General features: G+C 40.9%; 1 protein-coding gene across 7 annotated transcripts in view; it reads right to left on the reverse strand.

Annotated features, from left to right (window-relative positions):
• IGF2BP3 (insulin like growth factor 2 mRNA binding protein 3) overlaps positions 1-18,174 on the reverse strand; it is a 151,635-nt gene that overhangs the window by 105,743 nt on the left and 27,718 nt on the right. For all 7 annotated transcript variants that reach the window (XM_012176514.5, XM_060414968.1, XM_004007792.6 and 4 more), the window contains one exon: positions 4,963-5,011. In XM_012176514.5, coding sequence (XP_012031904.1) covers positions 4,963-5,011 — 49 coding nt within the window. The remainder of the gene's footprint in view (positions 1-4,962; positions 5,012-18,174) is intronic.

Consider the following 18,174-nt stretch of genomic DNA (forward strand, 5'->3'; position numbering starts at 1 on the left):
GGCGTGGGTTCGATCCCTGGTTGAGGAACTAGGTCTCACATGCTGCTACTAAAAACCCGGCACAGCCAAATACTTACATACATATATAAAAATTTAAAATATTCAACAAAGAAGGCACTAGAGGGAAAATCGGAGAAGGCAATGGCACCTCACTCCAGTACTCTCGCCTGGAAAATCCCATGGACGGAGGAGCCTGGTAGGCTGCAGTCCATGGTGTTGCTAAGAGTCGGACATGACTGAGCGACTTCACTTTCACTTTTCACTCTCATGATTGGAGAAGGAAATGGCAACCCACTCCAGTGTTCTTGCCTAGAGAATCCCAGGGACGGGGGAGCCTGTTGGGCTGCCGTCTATGGGGTCGCACAGAGTCGGACACGACTGATGCGACCTAGCAGCAGCAGAGGGAAACGAAGCAGAAGAAGAGATGGCACATGCTCTTCCCCATTAATCAGCTGTTCCTCTCAGCATCGTCCTAACAGCAATGGGTTTCAGACTCCAGCTGCTCTGGGCATTCCCAGAACCAGCTTCATCACCTCCCTTCTTCCCCATCCCAAGCACCAGCCCCAGCCTGGGAGCATCCCTTTGCTTTCTCAGTTATTTGAGCCCTTCGTTCCAGCTTCTGTTATCTGATAACCTCAACCTCTTCCCTTGACCCCTCTCTTCCCCACTCAGCCTCAGGGTGTAACTGCTCTCCACAGCCAGTACCTGTGGATTCCATCCTTCTGTGTTCAGCCCTCTAGCCCTCGTGTAACTCTGCACATTAAATTCCTCTCGGTGTGATGCCTAGTGGTTTTGTGTGTTGTGCTGTAGGCTGGATCTGAGTTAAGCACAAGAACTTAAAGCTGGGAGGAAATGAATTCATTGTTCGTATCATAGCAAAAATGTAGCATGCACTTATATGTACTACGCATTTTTTAAGGGCTTTAGAATATGTAATCCTTCTAATGCCCACAGCAATTCAATGAAGTGGCTATTATTATCCCCATATTAGAAAGGAAGAAAATGAGACTATAAGAATTTTTAAAAAATTACTTCAGACATCCCCTAACTAGTAAGTAGTAGAGCTGGGATATAATTCTAACTCTAACTCCAAAAGCCTTCTGCAAAAAACTGAGGCTTTTCAAGATACTTCATGCTGCTCCTTCAAGACTGTTTACAAGGTTCACAAGTAACTTTGTGCAGGTGTATGATGGCTTTTTTGTTATCCTCGTAAGTCTCATTCCTTGACAGTCCCCTTCCCTTTTAATATGCCATCGCTCGATGAGTAAATAATGGCATCTGTCCTGTGCAATGCCCCATATACTGGAGTTGGCTATTACGTTTCTTCACGGCATCATTTCACCTGTGCCTCTCCCTTCCATACTGTTTATAAACTCAAAGTCAGATTGAAATTGAATCCCACTTAAACCTTTATTTTTTTAACAAGAGTACTTCATCTGTGTTGCTATATATTTCCTATTGCATCAAATCAGATTCCGTATAGTGATTCTGAGATTAATTAGTGGAGTCAAAGTCTAACTTCTCCATTGTAGAGGGAGTCCAAACCTGTAAATGCAAAAACCATCACCTTCTATAAGGTTCTGGCATGAGACAACCGCCATAGTCAGGGTATACAAATCAAATGTTACACAAAGTGACTCCTCAGAATAATGGAAATAAAAATGAAAATAAACAAATGGGACCTACTTAAACTCAAGAACTCTGCACAACAAAGGAAACAATAAACAAAACGAAAAGACAACGCACAGATTGGGAGACAACATTTGCAAATGATGTGAGCAACAAGGGATTAGTCTCCAAAATTTATGAACAGTTCATGATGCTTCACAGCATCAAAAAAACCCAATAAACAAATGGGGAGAAGACCTAAATAGACATTTCTCCGGAGAAGATACAGAGATGACCAAAAGGCCCATGAACAGATGTCCAACATCACTATTATTGGAGAAATGTACATCAAAACTGCAATGAGATACCACCTCACACCAGTCAGAATGGCCATCATCAAGAAACCCACCAACAGTGCTGGAGAGGGTGTGGAGAGAAGGGAACCCTCCTACACTGCGGGTGGGAATGTAAATAGATACAGCCACTATGAAAAACAGTACAGAGGTCCCTTAAAGAAAGAAAACAGAGCTGCCACATGACCCTGCAATCTCACTCCTGCACATATACCCAGAGAAACCCATGATCCAAAAGAATATATGCACCCCAGTGTTCACTGCAGCACTGTTTACAACAGCCCAGACATGGAACAACCTAGATGTCCATCAACAGAGGAATGGACAGAGATACGGGACGTATACATACAGAATATTACTCAGACATTAAAAAGAATGAAAACCGCCATTTACAGCAACGCAGAGGGACCTGGAGACTGTCACACTGAGTGAAGCCAGAGAAGGAGAATTATCGTATGACATCCCTTATACGTGGAATCTGAAAAGAAACGATACAAATGAAAGAGACTCACAGGCTTAGATACAGAAAACGATTCACAGGCTTAGAGAACAAACAGAGAGGCCGGGGTTGGGGAGGGGAGATAGTTACGGAGTTTGGGATGGACATGTACACACTGCTGTATTTAAAATGGGCCACCAGCAAGGACCTATAGTATAGCACAAGGAACTCTGCTCAACGTTATGTGGCAGCCTGGATGGGAGGTGAGTTTTGGGGAGAATGAATATGTGTATATGATGAGTCCCTTTGCTGTCCACCTGAAACTGTTACAACATTGTTAATCAGCTACACTCCAATATAAAATAAAAAGTTTAAAAACAAAGACCTCCAAAAAACTGACTCCTCAGAAAGGAAATAACAGATGGTGTTCCTTCAAGCCTTCAAGGAAAGCAAAAATCCCAACAGTTCATCCTACTCCTGACAAACTCGCAATAAATTTTGTTAATCAGTATTTCAAACCACTCTTTAAATTTCAAAGGGATCAAAGGTCAAGGGTTTCAAAGTCTAGTTCCATGCTTCTTTAAATTCTGTATCTGTTCTTACTTAGTTCTTTGAACCCTGTGGGCCCGTATTTGCCTAATTGAAAATGGACAGAATGTCTCCAACTTTACCTCACCTCAAAGGACTATGGGGAGGGTAAAATGAAAATATAAAAGAAAAAGTTAGATACGACAAATAAAGATTTATTATCATAGATCAAATTTTACCCAGAATAAGGAAGAATGAAATGAACTGAAAGCTTGAGAAGCCACCAAAAGTACAATCAACAATGCTTGAGAATCCACTGCCATCCAAATTTGAAGCAATAGGATGGATGAATTATAAGGCAACAACCACTGCCTACAGATGATATGCTAGTACACTAGTAACTCACTTAGAAGTTACTGCCACCACTTGACTCTTTCATCGAAAGCTATGTTACACCAGATATAGTTCCCAGATAGAAAATCACTTAATGCTGCCCATGTTAAAATGAAGAGATTAATGAATACAGACACCACTACTATAAATAAACTAACAAGGACCTTCTGCATAGCACAGAGAATTATATTCAGTATCTTATAATAACCTATAGGGGCTTCCCTGGTGGCTCAGTGGTTAAAAAAAAAATCCACTTGTCAATGAAGAAGTCATGGGTTTGATCCCTGGTGGGGGAAGATACCCTGAAGGAAATGGTAATCCACTGCAGTATTCTTGCCTAGAAAATCCAATGGACAGAGGAGCCTGGCAGGCTACAGTCCATAGGGTCGCAAAGAGTTGGACACAACTCAGTGACTAAACAATAACAAAATAACCTATAACATAACTAATCTGAAAAAGAATATATATGTATATATGTGTGTAATATTGAATCACTTAGTTGTATACCAGAAATGAATGCAACATTGTAAATCAACAATACTTCACTTTAAAATAAATTAATAAAAATTGGGATTAAACCAGTAATCTTGATACCATTAACACTCGATTCAGGGACCCACCCTTCAAGATACTGAATTTCCTAAACAAATGTTAAACTAAAACAAGAAAATGCATTGAGTTTAACCTAAGAAGTCACTGATTCTGTCTATAAAATATACCTTTTATACATTATGTAACTTGATAGGCCAAAGAATCAAGTCCTCCTGCAAAGATTAAATTCAGTAATACTGTTCTGAAAATACATGTGCTGCAAAATACTGTGAGCATAAGCGATCTGTTACCAACTGGGACTTGGAGAATGAGACCTCAGTCCCGCTTCCCCCAACTCAAAGAAATCTTTTAACCATTCTTTGCATTTTGATGATGGTTATAGTTCAGAGACTCTTCAAATGTCATTTTAGAAAACTAATGTTAAACACACAAACCTAGTTACTCCTGATTTTTATATTAAAAATACATAAAAGCTGAGCAGTTTTCCCTGCACTACCATCTCCAAAGTAGGTTTTACGAATTTTCACATTCCATTATCTGAAAGAGTCAACAGACATTTTCTTTTATCTTTTCAGCTACTGGGTTCTCAAATTCTCACCTTGACATCATCAACATAGTTTGGAAATTGCTGACACAGGCTATTCAACTGTGCTAAAAGATTTGGGTTTATATACAGTTACCACAGTGCCACCATCTGAGCAAAAGAAAGCACAGTAACATTTTAAAATAAAGCATAAATAGCAGGATTTATCTTTTAAAAAAAGATTGCCAGTGAACTTCATATTTAAATACAATTAGCAAAACTCATAAAAAGATCTCAAACAAGATTCTGAGGGATGTGACTGAATGACGAAGTTTGCCCAGTTACACCAGAACCTATTTCAATTTCTTAAAGTATCTCAAAGAGCAGACTGTTTTCAAAGAAGTAATATACTCTTACAAAGAAAAGCCCAATGCAAGACAAAGACCATAATAGAGAAGGATTGTGTTCAAGCACATCCAAGAGGTGAAAAGAGGAGGAAAATCTTCGGAAAAACTATGAACAGGCTTAGATACTAAAATCTTAGTTTTAAACATAGAAGTTCTTACCTCCCACTGTAAATGAGGCGGGATATTTCGTATCTGAAGTTTCCGAATCCTGCAGAAGAATTAAAATGTTTTTTAAAAGAAAACAAAAAAAAAACATAAAAGCAAAAGATATTTATAGTCAACATGGATGTTTTGAAACTACCTAAGATATATTTATTAACTACATACCAATATATACTAAGAAAACACAGCCCAGGAAAGAGAACGGAGACCAAGTTAATCACAAGATGAACGCTGAGACCACTGGAAACCTAGCATCATTGGATTGTCGTGGCTTACTCTAAAAGCCACTAAAACTGGCAGATACAATGTTTGAACACATTTCATCTAATGACAATATGCTAAATTCAAACCCTTTAGCCTCAAAGTAAGCATCCCAGAACACAATCAAAGCCTTCGTCCAGATGTTCTTAATCTGAGATCACAGCCAAAGGATTCCTGGACAGAATTCAACGAAGGTGGTCGGGAACAGTGGGGTGCAGAGGGGTCAGGGTCACATTTATTTTCACTATCCCCTAAGTGAAATTTAGCCACCTTCAATAGTGAATGTTGGCATTAAACCACAGTAGAATTACATGGCTTGTACTCTTGACATTAAAATAAGTCAGGCATTTTCATTTTACATTAAGGTGTTGCAGATCTTGTATATTCACTACTGTGATAGTTAGCTGTGTTGCTAGAACTTGTTACTTACGTATGTTAAGAAACACATGTTATTATTAGCTTTAACATTTTCTAACTGTATTTCAAAATAATTTCCTTTATAATCCTATGTGCTTTATTTTATGCATTTAAAAATATTCCAAGAGGTCCACACATTTCAGGCTGCCAAAGGAATCCAGGGTACAAAAAAATCATTAAAAATCCCCCACCTGAGTTTCAATGCCTATATATATTCCTATATATATATACTATGTATATAAAACACAATATATACTTTGTAAAATAATAAAAACTATCATATATCTCCTCCTCTTCTACCCCCTCCTCAAAACTATCCAAGTAAGAGAGGAAGGATGGAAAGAAGGAAGCAATACGAATTATGTGAGACTGTACGCTGGACACCACACACCAATCACCCTTTTACAAGGGAAAGGCATTTAAAGTCAACCAGCTCTTTTTTAAAAAGAGACTAGCAACTGGGCATGACATCTCAGGTGGAATAATTAGCCTCTAGCTCTACAGCTAATTCCCCTTTCCAGGCCCAATGATCCACTTCTAGGTACCTCAGTGCAGACTGCATTGATAGCCTAGTTATTTCCCACTCACCACAAAACCTAAATGAATGCCACAGACTGCCTGCCCCTCGCTGTTGTCGTTCAGTCGCCAAGCTGAGTCCTAGCGACCCCATGGACTGTGGCCTGCCTTTAGGGAACTCTAAATTAGCATGTAAATTAGCCAAACTCAGGTATGTCCTGTTTGTAATCATAAAATAGAGGATGAAGGAAAAATCATTCTTACATTATTTTTATTAGACAGTTAAAGCATGATCACCAAGGGCAAAGTATCAGAGATAGTGAGAGAATGTGAATTTAAGAAAATATTTTCAAACACCGTGTAGTCTTAGATTTTACACATCCTATCCTGGAATTTGTTTAAAAGATAAACCATGTGCTAATAACTGTTAAAGCTGCTAGAAGCATACTGTATTTCTGCCTTTGTATAAGTTTTATATTCTTCTATAAAAACCTTAAAAAAATACACCCTAATAAAAGTATCCCTAAAACAAAGATTTCACTCTTCCATGTACTGCTTTAGCAAGCAGAAAAGTTACTCACATTGTGTAAATGTTTACCCTGGGTAACTAAGAAGTCAGAATTATTTACTACACATTTGCAAGTACTAATCTGTCTTAAGCAACTGACACATTAAGAAATAAGAGCACAATGTTAAGAAACCCAGTATTCAACTCTATTGGACTCTGTTTCTGGGTGAATATATATGGGTATATATATTACTAAAGAAATTTCCCCAAAAAAAAGAAAAAAAGAAATTTCCCCAATGCACACACAAAAGTGTACACAGAGAGTTAAGGTCACCAAGCAGGTAATTCTTCTTTATTACAAGAACAAATACCTACTTCATAGGGCTCCCAAGAATTTAAATAGGACACCATTTTTTGTACATTAGAAGTAATCCATTAGCCATGTTTCCCCCACATATTCTTCAAAATGTATATCTGTCACCTACTATTAGAAGTTACACCAGAATAATTATTTCCCTTAACTGACTGACCATTTCCATTATCTGATTCTCTAAAGTTTAGACAAACACCAGGATTATTTTCATAAAGTTAGTATTTTGACGGGCTTCCCTGGTGGCTCAGAGATAAAGAATCCGCCTGCAATGCAGGAGATATAGGAGACCCATGTTCGATCCCAGGGTCAGGAAGATCCCCTGGAGAAGGGCATGGCAACCCACTCCAGTATTACTGCTTAGAGAATCCCATGGACAGAGGAGGCTGGTGGCCCGCAGTCCACGGGTCTCAAGTTGAACACAGCATAGTGTTTCGACATCTAGAACTGTGTTTTCCCACTTTGTTTTCCCAGCTCCCATCTCCCATCTGAACTTTTAGAATTGGGTTATATTTAAATTAGATTCTAAATACCTAAGAGTCAAGAAAACAGATACTGGTATTTGTTTCTCCTCTGTGATTACCAAATCATTAGAGTTTAATTTTAACTACCAGCAAAATACGCTGGCATTTCACCTCCTCCTAAAACACACCCAAGTTTCATTACAAGGATCACACCCCATAGGGGCAGAGACTCTTAGGCTGTCTCGTTCACTATCGCATTCGGAGCCTGGAACACTGGCAGCTGAGAAGCACTCAGTTGATAGTTAAATTAACATTTGTTATAATACAGAGAGGGGGACGAAAACACAAGACTCACAGATCCACCATGCAGAAACTACTAACATTCCCAATGGTTTTATTACAGCTGATGTAATAAAATCATGGTGGGATGACAGTGGGAAGACAGTGGGAATACAGAAAATTACAGCGGGAAGATCAACAGCCCCAGAAACAGGAGAAAGAGAAGTTAACCACCTGCGCTATTTTCAAGAAAACTTCCACACAATCTATTTATAAATTAATCATATAGAATTTAAGGCTTTTCTGCCAACTGGGAAAAATTCTCATTTAACCTTTTTTTTTCTTTTTTGGCCTGCCACGCACTCAAACTGTGGGATCCTAGTTTCTTGATCAGGATCAAATTCACACTCCCTACACTGGAAACATAGAGTCTTAACCACTGGATCACCAGGGGATTCTTCCATTTAACCTTTTAAAATGCTTATTATGCTTGAAATAGTACTGGATTTTATAGAAACTATTTATTAAAAGCTGGTTTAAGTACAGGATAAAGAGCCATAGAACTCATGTAGACTTCTAAGGGCATCTTCAAAATTTTTAGTAATAAATTGAACAGATTTAAATTGATTTTATACAAATTTTCATATTGACATCAAACTAGAAAAATCATATCAACCTCCATATGCCTGTATCAGTTTATCAAGTATGACTACCTACCTAAATCTTGTTTATTTCTACTCACATGTATACTAACAAATCCCACATACACGACCTGTCATGCTACAGTACATCTGGAAAAACCTACTAAAGGACCTTTTTGCTTTAAAAATAACTATCACCATTATAGTTTCTTAAAATGATTAACAAAAATTCCTTAAGAACAGAACATTTTTGGTGTTCAGTCACTAAGCTGTGTCTGGCTCTTACCAACCTCATGGACTGTAGCACACCAGGCTCCTCAGTCTTCCACTGAGTTTGCTCAAACTCATGTCCACTGAGTAGGTGTTGCTATCTAACCACCTCATCCTCTGTCACCCCCTTAGCCTCCTGCCCTCAATCTTTTTCGGCCTCAGAGTCTTTGGCCAAAGCATTGGAGCTTCGGCATTAGTCCTTCCTATTCAGGGTTGATTTCCTTTAGGATTGACGGGTTTGATCTTGAAATCCACGAGACTGAAGAGTCTTCTCCAGCACTACAATTCACAAGCATCAATATTTCAGCGCCCAGGCTTTTTGATGGACCAACTGTACACACTTCATCTCACATTTTATATGATGACTGGAAAAACCAGAGGTTTCTATATAGACCTTTCTTGGCAAAGTGATGTCTCTGTTTTTTAATATGCTGTTTAGGTACAGAATACCCACTCTATTTCCAATTGAAAAGTTATGACCAACCTAGATAGCATATTCAAAAGCAGAGACATTACTTTGCCAACTAAGGTCAGTCTACTCAAGGCTATGGTTTTTCCAGTAGTCATGTATGGATGTGAGAGTTGGACTGTGAAGAAGGCTGAGCACCGAAGAACTGATGCATTTGAACTGTGGTGTTGGAGAAGACTCTTGAGAGTTCCTTGGACTGCAAGGAGATCCAACCAGCCCATTCTGAAGGAGATCAGCCCTGGGATTTCTTGGGAAGGAATGATGCTAAAGCTGAAACTCCAATACTTTGGCCACCTCATGCGAAGAGTTGACTCACTGGAAAAAGACTCTGATGCTGGGAGGGATTGGGGGCAGGAGGAGAAGGGGACGACAGAGGATGAGATGGCTGGATGCCATCACGGACTCGATGGACGTGAGTTTGAGTGAACTCCAGGAGTTGGTGATGGACAGGGAGGCCTGGCGTGCTGTGATTCATGGGGTCAGGGTCTCAGAGTCGGACACGACTGAGCGACTAAACTGAACTGAATTGAATTGCTATCTTTTTACAGTTGATCTGCTCGTATCAAGATACCAACAATATGCCCACATGTGTAGAGCAGATGTCTCTTAAGGTTTGACACAAGAAAATCCCTTCACTCCATTTTCTTGCTATTTATTTGAAGGTCAAGGTCATAAATCTTACATGAGTAACTCATTCTGGGTTTTATTCATTGCATTCTGAGTCATTTTAAATATTAATAATCATTTGCTATGTTGAATTTGATAAACACAGATGCATAACATCTTTAAACTGTTCATACAAAACATAGACATATATGAATCCACCCACCCAAATAATCAGAACAAGACAATTGAAACTACCATGCTCTTTCCCAATGCCTACCTACCTTCCAGAATGTAACCAACACCCCCATATTTTTTGCCATTCTCATGTCTTTTAAAATAGTATTTTTAGTAACTCTAAGTTTGTCTTTAGGTTACTCTTTACGTAGACAAATAACAAGTAGAATAGCAAGGAGAGATAAGAAAGCCTCTTTGCAACCCCATATAGTCAATGGAATTCTCCAGGCCAGAATACTGGAGTAGGTAGCCTTTCCCTTCTCCAGGGGATCTTCCCAACCCAGGGATAGAACCCACGTCTCCTGCATTGCAGGGGGATTCTCTACCAGCTAAGCCACAAGGGAAACCCCCTGTTGTTTGACCTGGGGCCAAACTATGGTGGAGCTAAGGAAGACAACAGCGAACTCCTTCAGAACTCCTTCAAACCGTCCCATGCACAGACTGCTGCACTCAGTCAGGAAACAAAAAAAAACACAAACCTGCCATTCTCCTCTGGTTTCTTACTGCCTGGATTTTGCTACTTACAGTCCCCCCCCATGCTGCTGCTGCTGCTGCTGCTGCTGCTAAGTCACTTAAGTCGTGTCCAACTCTGTGCGACCCCACGGACAGCAGCCCACCAGGCTCCCCCATCCCTGGGATTCTCCAGGCAATAAAACTGGAGTGGGTTGCCATTTCCTTCTCCAATGCATGAAAGGGAAAAGTGAAAGTGAAGTCACTCAGTCATGTCTGACTCCTAGCGACCTCATGGACTGCAGCCTTCCAGGCTCCTCCATCCATGGGATTCTCCAGGCAAGAGTACTGGAGTGGGGTGCCATCGCCTTCTCCCTCCCTCCTTTTCCCTCTCCCCTCCTCCTCCCTCCTCCTTCCCTCCCTCCCTCCATGTCCCCTCCCCATCATCTCCCCCTCCCCTCCACCCCTCCCTGCACCTCCTCCTCCCCTCCCCTCCTCTCTACCCCTTCCCTCCCTCCATCTCCCCCTCCACCTCTCCCTCTCCCTTCCCCATCTCTCTCTCCCTCCTTCTCTCCCCGCTGGCCTCCACCAGCAGCCAGCAGTCCAGGGAATCCAGGTGGTGCCCATGGTGGTGTTGAATGTTAGGCTGGCCCTATAAAAGTGGTAGTTGGATCTGAAGATTTTTGTGGGTCAGGGAGAGGTTGTGTACTTCCATGAAGAGACACATTATCTCTGGCTGTCTTCCCAAGATGCTGCAGTCACTAATGATCAGTCCCTAAATACAATGTTTCACTCAAGGTTGAAAATGGATTTCCTCATTCTGTCATGCCTTCCATACTTTTTAAATTTAGCTGGAGTTTTTCCATGAAGAACAACTTTCCTTTATCACGTATCTGGAGACTCTGAACCACAATGAATAGAGTGAAGGCAGGATAAACACTGGATTCTCTCCTTTCTGCAGCAGACGGTTTTGTGCCCCTTATCACATCCCCTAGCTCATCTCTGGTTTCATCCACCACTGTGGGACAGCCCTGGGCACAGGGAAGTTTTCCTGTCTTCTTCCATCCCTAAGCACCCCTTAGGCATCTGTTTTTCCTCAGGTTTTTCACCCAAGCCTCAGCAGAGTTCAAGGATAGTCCAGAGGAAGAGGAGAGATGAAACCCTGAAGATAATCTGGAGATTACAGAGGAGAATGTGGTAGCCAGCAGGTAAACGCCCTTGTTTTCCACCTGGGAGGCATATCTGTTCGTGTCTCAAAGGCCCTGTTTCCTCAGTAAAGTGCCCTTTGTTGGCTTTTCCCAAACCTCCGTTTTACTCTTTCCACTCTCCCACTCTTGCTTCTTGAAACCATCTCCAAAATAAACCAGCTTCATGCAAACCCTCATCTCAGTGTCCTCTTTCTGCAGTTCAAAGACATTGTTATTTCAAACTTTTCGGAATAATGAATTGGTCCCCTGGTATTGTCCAAAGAGGGCTAAATGCTTATTTTCTACCGGCCTGCCAATGCAGGTTAGACGAAAGAGATGCAGGTTTGATTCCTGAGTAGGGTAGATCCCCTGGAGAAGGGCACTGGCAACCCACTCCAGTATTCTTACCTGGAGAATCCCATGGAGAGAGGAGCCTGACAGGCTATACAGTGCATAGGGTCGCATAGAGTCAAGACACGACAGAAGCGACTTAGCACACACACACAACATTATGCATGCCTGGGTATTTTGTGTTTATCACCTCACTGCACTGAATCCCCCATCTCTGGCTGTCAGCAGAAGCTTCTGCACACAGATCCTGCACCTTCTGAAATGATGCAGCTCTCCAGCAATCTCTGAGAGCCTGTCTGCTTTGTTATGATTACCCAGGTTCCAATTTGTACACTTCCTGCCACCATCTTCAACCAGTTCTGTCTACAAACACTGGTTCCTTTTAGTCAGAAATAATATACTGAAACACAACCTGGTCACTAGAATGCTCACTGATATTGGGCTGGACATTGCTTCTAGGCCAGAACTAGACAATATACATTTTTTTTGAAAGAGAAATAAACCACATGTCCATGCTGATTACAGTCTTCCTTCCACCATATTCAAAGGGACTGGTTCCAGTACCCCTTGGCTGCCCTGCTGGCCAGATACCAAAATCTACAGATGTTCAAGCCCCTTATATAAAATGGATAGTATCCCAAATATTTTAAATCATCTCTAGATTACTTATAATATCTAATGCAAAGTAAATGCTATGTAAACAGATGTAAATACAATATAAATAAAAGGCAGATAGTTGCCCACACAAAGCAAATTCAAGTTTTCGTCTTTGGAACTTCCTGGAATTTTTTTCCCAATTCTTTTTCATCCGCAGTGAGTTGAATCCATGGATGCAAAAACTCACAGACATGGAGGGCCAATTGTTATTTTGTTTATTTTAAAAATATATTTATTTATTTAAATGGCTGCTCCAGGTCTTAGATGCAACATGCAGAATCTTTTAGCTGCAGCATTCGAGATCTAGTTTCCTGACCAGGGATCAAACCCGGGCCACCTTGGGAGCAAGAAGTCTTAGCCACTGGACCAGCAGGAAAGTCCAGCTGGTTATTTTCGACTTAAATTTTGATTACTAGGTTTTTGCCAAAAGTCTTTGACCTCTACTTTCCCCCCCTCACATTAAAGCCTGACACCAGGTATAAATAAGAATGTAAGTGAGAAAATGCTTTATGTCCACTATGGACTGAATGTTCATGTTTCCCACCCCAAATTTGTATGTTGCAACCCCCCTCCCTATGCAATGGTGTTAGGAGACGGGCCTTTGAGGATTATTTAGGCTTACTGAGGACAGGAGCATGGAGCCCCCGCAATGGGACTAGTTTTTCTAAGAGAGACCAGGGCTGTCTTCACTGCACACTCTGAGGAAAGGCTATGTGACCCCACAGCAAGAAGGCATTGGTCTACAAACCAAGAAGGGGGCCCTCAGCAAGAACTCAAGAACCCACCTGCACCTTGACCTTGGACTTCCCTGTTTTTAGAACTGTGAAAAATAAGCATCTGTTAGCCATCCAGTCTATACAGAAGCCCCAACTGCTTAAGACAACGTCTGTTACCTAACCTCACAACTCAGCATTTTATAGATTCTAAGATAAAAGCACAACTTTACCTGTCCAAGGGCTTCCCTAGTGACTCAGAGAGTAAAGAATTCACCCGCAATGCAGGAGATGTGGGTTTGATCCTTGGGTCAGGAAGATCCCCTGGAAAAGGGAATGGCAGCCCACTCCAGTATTTTTGCCTGGAGAATTCCACGGACAGAGAAGCCTGGCAGGCTACAGTCCATGAGGTTGCAAACATACGAGTGAGTGACTAACACACACAGCAGTAAGAATATTACACGAAACAACTGACTGGCTCAAAACTGGGAAGGGAGTACAGTAAGGCTGTATATTGTCACCCTGCTTATTTAACTTATATGCAGAGTACATCATGTGAAATGCCAGGCTGGATGAATTCCAAGCTGGAATCAAGATCCCCAGGAGAAATAGCAACAATCTCAGATATGTAGATGACATCACTCTAACGGCAGAAAGTGAAGAGAACTAAAGAGCTTCCTGATGAGGGTGAAAAAAAGAGTAAAAAAACTGGCTTAAAACTCAGTGTTCAAAAAACTAAGATCATGGCATCCAGTCCTATCACTTCATGGCAAACAGAAGGGGAAAAAGTGGAAGCGGTGACAGATTTTATTTTCTTGGGCTCCAGAATCACTGCAGATGGTAACTGCAGCCATGAAATGAAAAGACATTTGCTCCTTGGAAAGAAAGCTATGGCAAATCTAGACAGCATATTAAAAAGGAGAGACACCACTTTGCTGACAAAGGTCTGTATAGCCAAACAATGGTTTTTCCCGCAGTCATGTACAGATGTGAGAGTTGGACCATAAAGAAGGCTGAGCACTGAAGAATTGATGCTTTCGAACTGTGGTGCTACAGAAGACTCTTGGGAGTCCTTTGGACAGCAAGATCAAACCAGTCCATCCTCAAGGAAATCAACCCTGAATATTCACTGGAAGAACTGATGATGAAGCTGAAGCTCCAATAGTTTGGCCACCTGATGTGAAAAACCAACTGGTTGGAAAAAACCCTGATGCTGGAAAAGACTGAGGGCAGGAGAACAAGGGGGCAACAGAAGATGAGATGGTTGGATGGCATCACTGACTCAATGGACATGAATGAATCTGAGCAAACTCCAGGAGACAGCGAAAGACAGGGAAGCCCGGTTGCAGTCCATGGGTCACAAAGAGTCAAACATGACTTAGCGACACCACCATCTTGTCCAAACACACACATTAAGGAGTGGCACAGTCAGAATCCAGCTCCAGGAATTACGGCTCCACAGTCCATCCTCCTGACTATATTCCATCTTACTGATTCCACTCATAATCCAATCAATAACTATTATCAAGAAAAACTTCAGAAAAAGTACAAGGTTGCATGTCAAACCCAAAGAGCAAAGATATGCCAGCCTTAAACAAAATGCTCACTTTGCCCCACAGCTTTAAACCATACAGTCAACTCACACACTTAGAGTCGATACCGACATTAAATGGACATGTGTGAACATCAAGAAAAGTATGGAAACCATCGTTTCCAACTAAGCCAGAAACTCAGCTAATTCAGCTGCCTCAAGATATGCTATGAAGATTGTATACACTGGCACCTAGGCACTTAAAGTTAGTCATTTCATGCTAAGTCCTAATGCAAGACACACAAGTGTATCAGACTTGCAATCTTCCATCCAAATGAGCTGTAAGTCCTACATGTTCATTTTCCTTATTCCTCCCAAAGGCCATCCGTGCTCTTTCTTTCTACCATCTCTTAAACAAATCAAGAGAATCACCAATTTCCCACATCACAGATAAAGAGGCTGAGACTTGAATCATGATGTAACACAGCTAACACCAGCTGAAGTCGGGAAAAGAAAACCAAATCTAACTAAACTTGTGACATATTCCTCTTTGCCTTGATTTCTTACACAAAGAGCTGGCACAGTCTTAGCCTGGTGGTCCAATGGCTAAGACTCCTGAGTTCCCAATGCAGGGGGTATGGGTTCAATCCCCCGTCAGGGAACTAGATCCCACATGCCGCAACTAAGGGTTCACATACAGCAGCTAAAGATTCTGCATGTTGCAACTAAGACTAGGTGCAGCTAACTAAAAAAAAAAGAGCCGGGACACATGGTCCATGTGTACACCGTGTTAGCTGCAGTCATGCCCAACTCTTTGCAACACCATAGACTGCAACCCACCAGTCTCCTCCGTCCATGGGATTTTCCAGGCAAAGATACTGGAGTGGGGTGCCATTTCCTTCTCCAACGTGTGCACGGGTCACTTTCAAATAAAAAACCAAGGCTGTGGACTCAGAGGAGTATGGCATGGCCTCTTCAACCTGTCACCTGGAGACACTCTTTACCCGCTGCAGATTTTCATTCTTACCTGCATCCAACCAACACAAGCTACGCCCAAAGAGGCACTTGTTCAACCTGGCCAAATTCAATACAATTACCTGTACTAATTCCAACATTCAATAATGTATTAATAATTAAATCTATCTTTTCTTATGTTATACAGTTAAGAATGAGCTCCTTAAAAGGCCGACCTCAATTTTTTTAAGCAGAATACTCCATAGATTAATTCCAGGGGAAATGACTCATTTCACACTGCTGGTGACAAGCACCAATCGCCATAACCTTGCCTCTTGGGTGAGCCGGCAGTCTCATCAAGTCCTCGGACAAGCAGCACAGCCTCCCAAGCTTTCTCCCCTTTCATTCTCCCTCTAGGCAAAGCTGTAACAGGCTCAGAAACTTAGCTATAAGTTTGTAAATGAGGAAAACTGCGAAGAGCCCAGATGTCCAGGCAAAAGGGCTAAGCTCAAAGGGAAAAAAGCATCCTACCCCCTAAAAAATATATATACATGTTCAGGGATAGAAGTGTTCCACATCTCGACAGTGGTTGTACTTTCACAGGTGTATACAGTTGTCAAAACTCACTGCTTTGCACAGTTTTAAAAACATGCACTTGGAGATGGCAGGGGATAAATTGGGAGTTTGGGATTAACATAAACACACTATATATATAAAATAGGTAAACAACAAGGACCTATCGTATAGCACAGGCCACTTTTCCCGTATAGGTTATCTTCCATAATAATCTATCCTGGAAAAGAATAGATCCACATATGCATAACTGAATCACTTTGCTGTACACCTGAAACAAACAATACTATAAATTAATTATGCTCTAATTTTAAAAAGATGCACTTAGATAATAAAATAATAAAAATAAAGAAGATGCTCTTGACTGTATAAACCATAGCTCAATAAAACTGTTGGACGAAAAGGAGTTAGCTAAACAAATTACAATATATAACAAAATCTCAGGGACATTACAAAAGTGTAATATTTAATCAGGACATATGTTCATAACATTGTTCACTGGAAAATAGCATATTATTAAACATGGGATATGATCTCATTTTTAAATGTTTTACCACAATAAATGAACAAATGTCCCCAAGCAGAAACAGAAAAAATGTGCACAGACACATGAACAAACAGAAATAAAGAAGTGTAACACCAAAATACTGACTATGATGAGCTCTGGCTGGTAGAATCATGGGCAGTTTTCAACTTCTTTTTGCTTTTGTGTTTTATAAAATAAATGTCACTAACTGATAAGGGAAAAATAAGATGATTTCCTATCCATAAGATTAATCAAGAGAAAGCAGTTACAGATTCCAACAGTTCTAACTAGCTCTCTAATATCAGTTTTCTCTGTCCCCCAAAGATTTTTGAGTCTCACAGAAGATATGAGACATTTCAGGACACTGTTCAAGAAGGGTCAGTAAAACTGGGAAGGAGGGAGCAAGGTTGAGAGTTAGGAGTAAACTGAGTAGACCTCAGGTTAAGAATCTCTATATAAGACTGAATCCCATCGATTGCACTGACAGTTAAGAAGTCACACGTCCTGTAAAGAAAAGCATATTTGCTGCAACACTTAAAGGGAACGCCCAGAGCCTGGTGAATTTAATTCTGGATGGAGGAAAGGAAAAGAAAACAAACTATTCCCTCAACTGTACCAGTAAAGAGATGTCGCTCTGGAAACAGCCTAAAGGTCCACTGATAGCTGAGTGGATAAAGATGTCCTGTATAAGCACAATGGACCACTACTCAGCCATTAACAAATGGAATAAGGCCATCTGCAGCAACAGGGTGGGCCTAGAGATTTTATCACACTCAGCCAAAGTCAGTCAGAGAAAGGCAAATACCATATGATATCACTTACACGTGAAGTCTAAAATATGGCACAAATGAACATATCTACAAGACAGAAACAGACACACAGATATAAAGAACAGACTTGTGGTTACTAAGCGGGGGGGTGGGGGGTGGAGGAGGGAAGGTTCGGGAGGCTGGAATTAGCAGATGCAAACTTTTATATATAGGATGAATAAACACAAGGTCCTGTTGTATAGCATAGGGAATTATAGTCAATATCCTGTCATAAACCATTGAAAAAGAATGTATACATAACTGAATCACTTTGCTACACAGCTGAAATTAATACAATATAAATTAAGTATACTTCAATAAAATTAAAAACTAAGGAGATGTCATTCCAAGTGTGGTCTAAAGAACATCCACATTACCATCACCAGGAAGGCTTACTTAAAATGAAAGTGTCAGGGCCCCACT

The sequence above is a fragment of the Ovis aries genome, chromosome 4 (assembly GCF_016772045.2).
Source record: "Ovis aries strain OAR_USU_Benz2616 breed Rambouillet chromosome 4, ARS-UI_Ramb_v3.0, whole genome shotgun sequence".
Lineage (NCBI taxonomy): Eukaryota > Metazoa > Chordata > Mammalia > Artiodactyla > Bovidae > Ovis > Ovis aries.